The sequence below is a fragment of the Crocuta crocuta genome, unplaced genomic scaffold (assembly GCF_008692635.1).
Source record: "Crocuta crocuta isolate KB4526 unplaced genomic scaffold, BGI_CrCroc_1.0 scaffold971, whole genome shotgun sequence".
Taxonomy (NCBI): domain Eukaryota; kingdom Metazoa; phylum Chordata; class Mammalia; order Carnivora; family Hyaenidae; genus Crocuta; species Crocuta crocuta.
Window position 1 is genome coordinate 20,038 of NW_027527401.1, and position 5,348 is coordinate 25,385.

The 5,348-nt window shown below is 67.3% G+C and overlaps 1 protein-coding gene across 1 annotated transcript in view; it reads right to left on the reverse strand.

The window, feature by feature from the left end:
- Positions 1 to 104: 104 nt before the first annotated feature.
- DIPK1B (divergent protein kinase domain 1B) overlaps positions 105 to 5,348 on the reverse strand; it is a 20,589-nt gene continuing 15,345 nt past the window's right edge. Inside the window, exons 13-16 of the mRNA XM_077753113.1 lie at positions 4,857 to 4,991; positions 2,127 to 2,234; positions 1,860 to 2,030; positions 105 to 1,274 (exon numbers count right to left, since the gene is read on the reverse strand). Coding sequence (XP_077609239.1) covers positions 465 to 1,274; positions 1,860 to 2,030; positions 2,127 to 2,234; positions 4,857 to 4,991 — 1,224 coding nt within the window. The 3' untranslated portion in view covers positions 105 to 464. The remainder of the gene's footprint in view (positions 1,275 to 1,859; positions 2,031 to 2,126; positions 2,235 to 4,856; positions 4,992 to 5,348) is intronic.

Genomic DNA, 5,348 nt, shown 5'->3' on the forward strand with positions numbered 1-5,348 from the left:
GGCCCTGGCCACCACACTCTTCCGTCCGGCCTGGACAGCCCCCACTTCTGAGCCCAGGTGGCTGACGGCTGGCCTAGGGTCCAGCATGAGGGACTCCAGGGCACTCACAGAAAAGCCGTTTATTTACATTACGTGTTCTTCAAGGTCACAAAACCTTGGGGGAGGGTCCTTCGACCCCTGGTGGGCTCCGTCCTGCTTTCCCGCCCCTCAGCCTCTCCTGGTCCAGCGACGTGGCCCCGCTGCCTGGTTGGTGGGTCTGGAGAGCTGGGAGGGCAGGCCTGGCGGGTGCTGGAGCCCTCCAGGCCCCCCGTCCTGGGCCCTGTCCTCCGCTGGGTGGCAGCTGGAGGGAGGAGCAGTCCCTCCTGAGTGGGGAGGGGGGTTGAGGGACCCGCGGGACTCAGGAGAACTTGGCGTTGAGGGGGAGGCAGGACGCAGGAGGACCTGGTGTTGGGCGGGGGTGGGACTCAGGAGAACTTGGTGTTGGAGATCTCCTTCCAGAGCAGGGTCCTCAGGTGGCTCAGCACCAGGGAGTGGTGCGCCTCCACCTGGCTGGCCAGGCCGCTCAGCGTGGTGCAGGTGCGCAGCTGCTTGCCCAGCTCCTCGCGCAAGGCGGCGGGCGCGCCGGGCAGCAGGTAGTCCCGCAGCAGCTCGCACACCTTGGCCAGGTTGGGCTGGATGAGGTCACCCTTGCACTGGCGCATGAGCTTGTCGCAAGGGGCCCTGCAGTCCCGGCCGTACGTGCAGTCCGCGCTGTGCTCGCAGTGACGGCCCTGCAGGAAGCGGCGCACCGTGGCCTCGGGCGCCACCTGCTGCAGGTCCGCCATCTTGAAGTCGTACTTGGCCGTGTAGCCCACGTTGGCCAGCGTGGTCTCGCACATGTAGAAGGTCCCGTAGGCCCCGTGGAAGAGCTCTTCCACGAACTCCAGCAGCCCGATGGCGATCTTGGCCCTCCAGGGCCATGCGGGCCCCAGCCACTGCTGGAGGGCAGTGTGCAGGGCGGAGGGCAGCAGCGGGCGCAGGAGGGGTGGGAGAGCGGCCCCGTGCCAGGAGCCGTGTGGGGCGCCCTCGGTGACGTACAGGTCCCCACAGGAGCCCAGCAGCCTGGAGGCATGCTCCTCCTGCAGGGACAGCAGCAGCAGAAATTCGTTCCGCTGCAGCAGGGCCCACACGGACTTGGCCTCTGCCAGGGACACCCGGCTGTCCTTGTTGAAGTCCGCCATGAGCAGGACTTGCCCGACCAGCGCTGGCAGGGACGGCAGGTCCCCCAGGTTTGCCTGCCAGTGGAGACCAAAGGTCAGGGAGCCCGAGTCATTTCAGGGCCAGTGGGCTTGACCTCATGCTGGGTTTCTAAGCTGGCAGCATGCCCGCCCTTGACGTGCTTGATTCAGACCTTGGGACCCTGTGCGTCGGCCAGCTTGGGTGAGCCCATCCAGGCGCATGAGGAGGGGACAACCCAGGGATGTGGGCAGACCTCTCACCACCTCCTGGAAGCCCTCCCCGACCACTGGCATGCCTTCATTTCTCCAGAAGCCGTTCCTGGGGCTTTCTGTCCCCATGTCTCCACCGGTGCTCAGGGAGCTTGGGAGCGGGCACCTCAGCAGAGACGTGAGAGGCATCTGCTCCCACTCCCCCCATCCCCGCCTCCCATCTGCACACAGCTCCGTGCTCTTCCCCCACGGATGCCCCAGGCCAGGGAAGGGGTCCTCTGCATCCAGGGGTGCCCCCCTGAGCGAGGGTCTGCTTGCAGCTGAGGTCTAGCCAGGCCCCTGTCTGGTGGGTACGGCCCCCACGCAGCCTGCCCCCTGCCCCGTGCTCACATCCGGGTCTCAACCCCGCACGGCCCCCAGGAGCCAACCGACCTTGAGAAAGCTGAGGGTCATCTCCCGGAACTCCTTAATCGAGGTGCCCCGAGTGGGCTTGTCAAACAGCACCAGCTCCTGGGCTGTGTCCGCCCTGGCCTTGGGGTTGAGGCCCTCCTCGATGCCGCACTTGATGGTCACCTCCTTGCCCTGCCACAGCCCGCTGTATACCTGGGGGGCCACGGGAGTGCTCTGTGCGGACGTCCGAGCCGCGGGCCCCCAGGAGAGCAGTGGAGGCCTGCCCCGCGCCCCACCCGCCGGGCTTACCTGCCGGCCGGGGACGGAGGACAGGCAGGCCTTCCACTCCACTTTGTGCAAGTTGCACAAGTCCTGGCAGATGGAGCCGGAGATGATGCCCTTGTGGTACTGGTCACACTGGGGACGGGGGGACACCAGGAAGGGGCCTGAGGAGGTGGGGCCCCTCCCCTGGCGCGGCCTCACCCCGTCGTCCACATGTCGCACCCCGCGGTTGGCAGCTCAAGGCCCCACCACACCTGCCGGGCGCCCCCAGGTTCTCAAACCTGGTTCTGCCTCTCTGGGAGGGCACGGGCGCCACCACCACCACCGCTGCGGCCTCGGCCACACCTGAGGCTCCCTGGAGGGCCAGGCGCCCACCCAGCTGCCAAGGGCCTCTGCTCACTGCGGCCTCAAAAGCTGCCAGGCCCTCAGAGTCCGATTGGATGGAGGCTGCCTGCCCCTCCCTCCGGCTCCCTCCCCTCCCCCGCCCAGTCTGGGAGTCTGCTTCTCCCCGGCGTGGGCCCTGCCCCTGCCCCAAGGGTGACCTAGAAGAAGCCCGCCAGCTGGGGGCACTGGTGCGGCTCCTCCCGGTGTCCATCACCTAGGGCTTAGCCAGCAGTAATCAGGTGGGGCCCCTTCCCTTGCGGCGCCCTGAACCCCAGGGGTCTGGGCTGACCCCGAGGACGGTGGGAAAGCTAGAGGTGGTGGAGGCCGGCCCTTCTCGGGGCGGGAGGTGCGGCCATCTGGAGCCTGTGGGGTGCATTCCTGGAAATGCACCGCCGTTGCCATGGAGCCCAGGCCCTTGCTGGAGCCAGGCTCGGAGGAAGGAGAGCGAGGCGGCCACCGTGTGGGGAGGAGGGCGGGTGGGCCCTGGGACAAACCAGAGGCCGTGGCTCAGCTGGGGGAGCGGGAGGGTCTGTGCCACAGTGTCACGCCAACAATGGCCGTCGTCCAGATGGTACAGAGTAAGAAAATCCCATCCCACCGCCTCCTAGGGAAGCCCTCCACCACAAGTGGCGTGACCCCCCCAAACCCCACGGAACTGCAGGGCCTTGGAGGTGGGCGGGCGGGGGCTCACTGCCCTCTGGGACTTGGGAGGGGCTCCCACAGGGGCTGAGGGGGCAGCGTGTCGGCCTCAGGGCTCCTCTGCCCAACCGGCCTGTGAAGCATGTTGCCCCACCTCCCAGCCTGCTCCCGGCCTGCAGATGGGCCAGGGCAGGAGCTCAAAGCCAGTCCCCAACGGACAGGGGGAGGCCGGGGAGAACCTGACCCAAACCCTGCCCGTGGCCCTGCCGTGTGGCCGTGCACACGCCTGGGGACTGTGCGAGACGGAAGATCGCCCCACGAGGTGGGCACGTCCTCATGGACCGGGGACCAGGCTCTCAGCAACCGGAGAGNGGGAGGGGGACAGTCCCCTGCTGGTCCCCCGGCTGACCCTCTAGTTGGCTGCTCCCCGCACCCCCAGGCCGGACCCCGAACCCTCACCTCCTCCCAGATCTCCCTGCCCCGCCTGCTGCCCTCACCCCAGCCACACAGCATCCCCTCCACTCCTCTCCACAGCCCCCCCTGCCCTGCCTCTCAGGGCTCATGGTTGCCTGCCCTGCCCCTAGCTCCCTGGGCCCACGGAGCTGTCCACACAGCAGGGCCTCTCCCCCCCCAGAGGCCCCACGTCTGCCCCGTGTGTCCCCAGCCCCCCTGGACTGTGAGGACAGAGCCCTGCGTCTGGTGCCCAGCTCAGGCCTGGCTCCCGGAGGCCACCAGTGAGCGTTTCTGAAGCGCACCAGGAACAGGCAGGAAATGGGAAAGCCATTCCCCCAAGGCTGGGCACGGGGTCCTCGGTGCCCGGTGCTGGCCTGCCCTCAGGAAGTGCTTAACCCACACTCTTGAAAACCCTGCCACGTGAGTTTTCCCACCTCCACCCCCCGCCCCCCACTGCCACCTCTGGACTTTCCCAATTTCAGCCCCTGTGGGCTCTCGGCCAGAGCAGGCCAGCTTGAGCCCCACAGCCCCCCAGGACAGAGGCCCCTCTTCATCTGCCTGGCTGCCCCGCTGCAGGTGCAGAGCCCCGAGTTCCCGAGGCTGCGGGGCGGGTCCCAAAGGCCTATCGCGGGGGGCTGGCCACCAGCTCACCAGGGGCTCCAAACTGCCCAGGAAGGCCATGCAGGGTGCTGAGTGGGGTCAGAGGAGCCTGGGGCCTGCCGGTGCCACGTGGGCTGGTGTGGCCCGGCCCGCACTCCCTCCCTCCCTCCCAAGTCAGAGTGTCCATAGAAGCAGGGCATCAACTAGGTGCGCACACATGAATCCACGTGCCCTCACGTGTAGGAGCACCCTCAAACTCGTCACGCCCCCCATGCACACCCATGAGCACACGCGTGAGCACACACCCACAAACATGCACTCACGAGTGGCTCACACGCCGGAACAGGTGCATGCACGCGTCATACTGAGGTCACAGGCAGCGACTCCCCCCCCAACCGCAGGTGAACCCCTGGCCCAGGAGGGGCCCTCGGGGCCACCAACATCCATCTATCCCAGTCTCCCTGCTACAAGCCCTCCCCCCAAACATCTGGGAACAGGCCCAGCCACCAGCCCACTGCGCCCCTGCAGCGGCCTCCCCACTGTCCCTCCCTCCCCACCTCTCCCACAGCCAGCCAGAGATGCCCCATGCTGGCGTCCTGAGGGTCCAGGGCCCTCTGTGGGCGGGGCAGCAAGGGGCCCCAGGGCATGCCACCCCAAGCCAGCCCCCGAGGCGACACTTACGATAACCACCTGGCAGACGTGGCCGCGGCAGAGCTCCGCGTAGGTCGAGTAGTGCACATACACCAGCCAGCTGCCCACAAATATGCCCAGCCAGACCAGGAAGACGTACTTGACCCGGAGGCCCGGCAGCCGGCCCTGGGGGGAGAGCGGCCTGTGAGGAAGCGCCGCATTCGGGGTGCGTTTACCTCCCCCTTCCCTGACCCTGGCCTGCCCGCCACCCCCTCTGGGGCCAGCACCCTGCCCGCCACCCAGGGGCGCTCCTGCGTCTCTCCTCCCCATCTCCCTCGGCCCTCGGTGCACCCACTCTGGGCTGGGGGCCGCTGCCTGGGGCTCCCAGACTTTTAAACCTCACGGGCAGGCAAAAATAAATGTCAAACCGAAGGGACACACAGAGCAGGCAAGTCTACTGTGACGGATAAGGACATTTTTTACAAACTCTCTCCTTTCTTGCTCTCATTTCATGATGACGTTTTAACCCTGCACGAGGTCAGG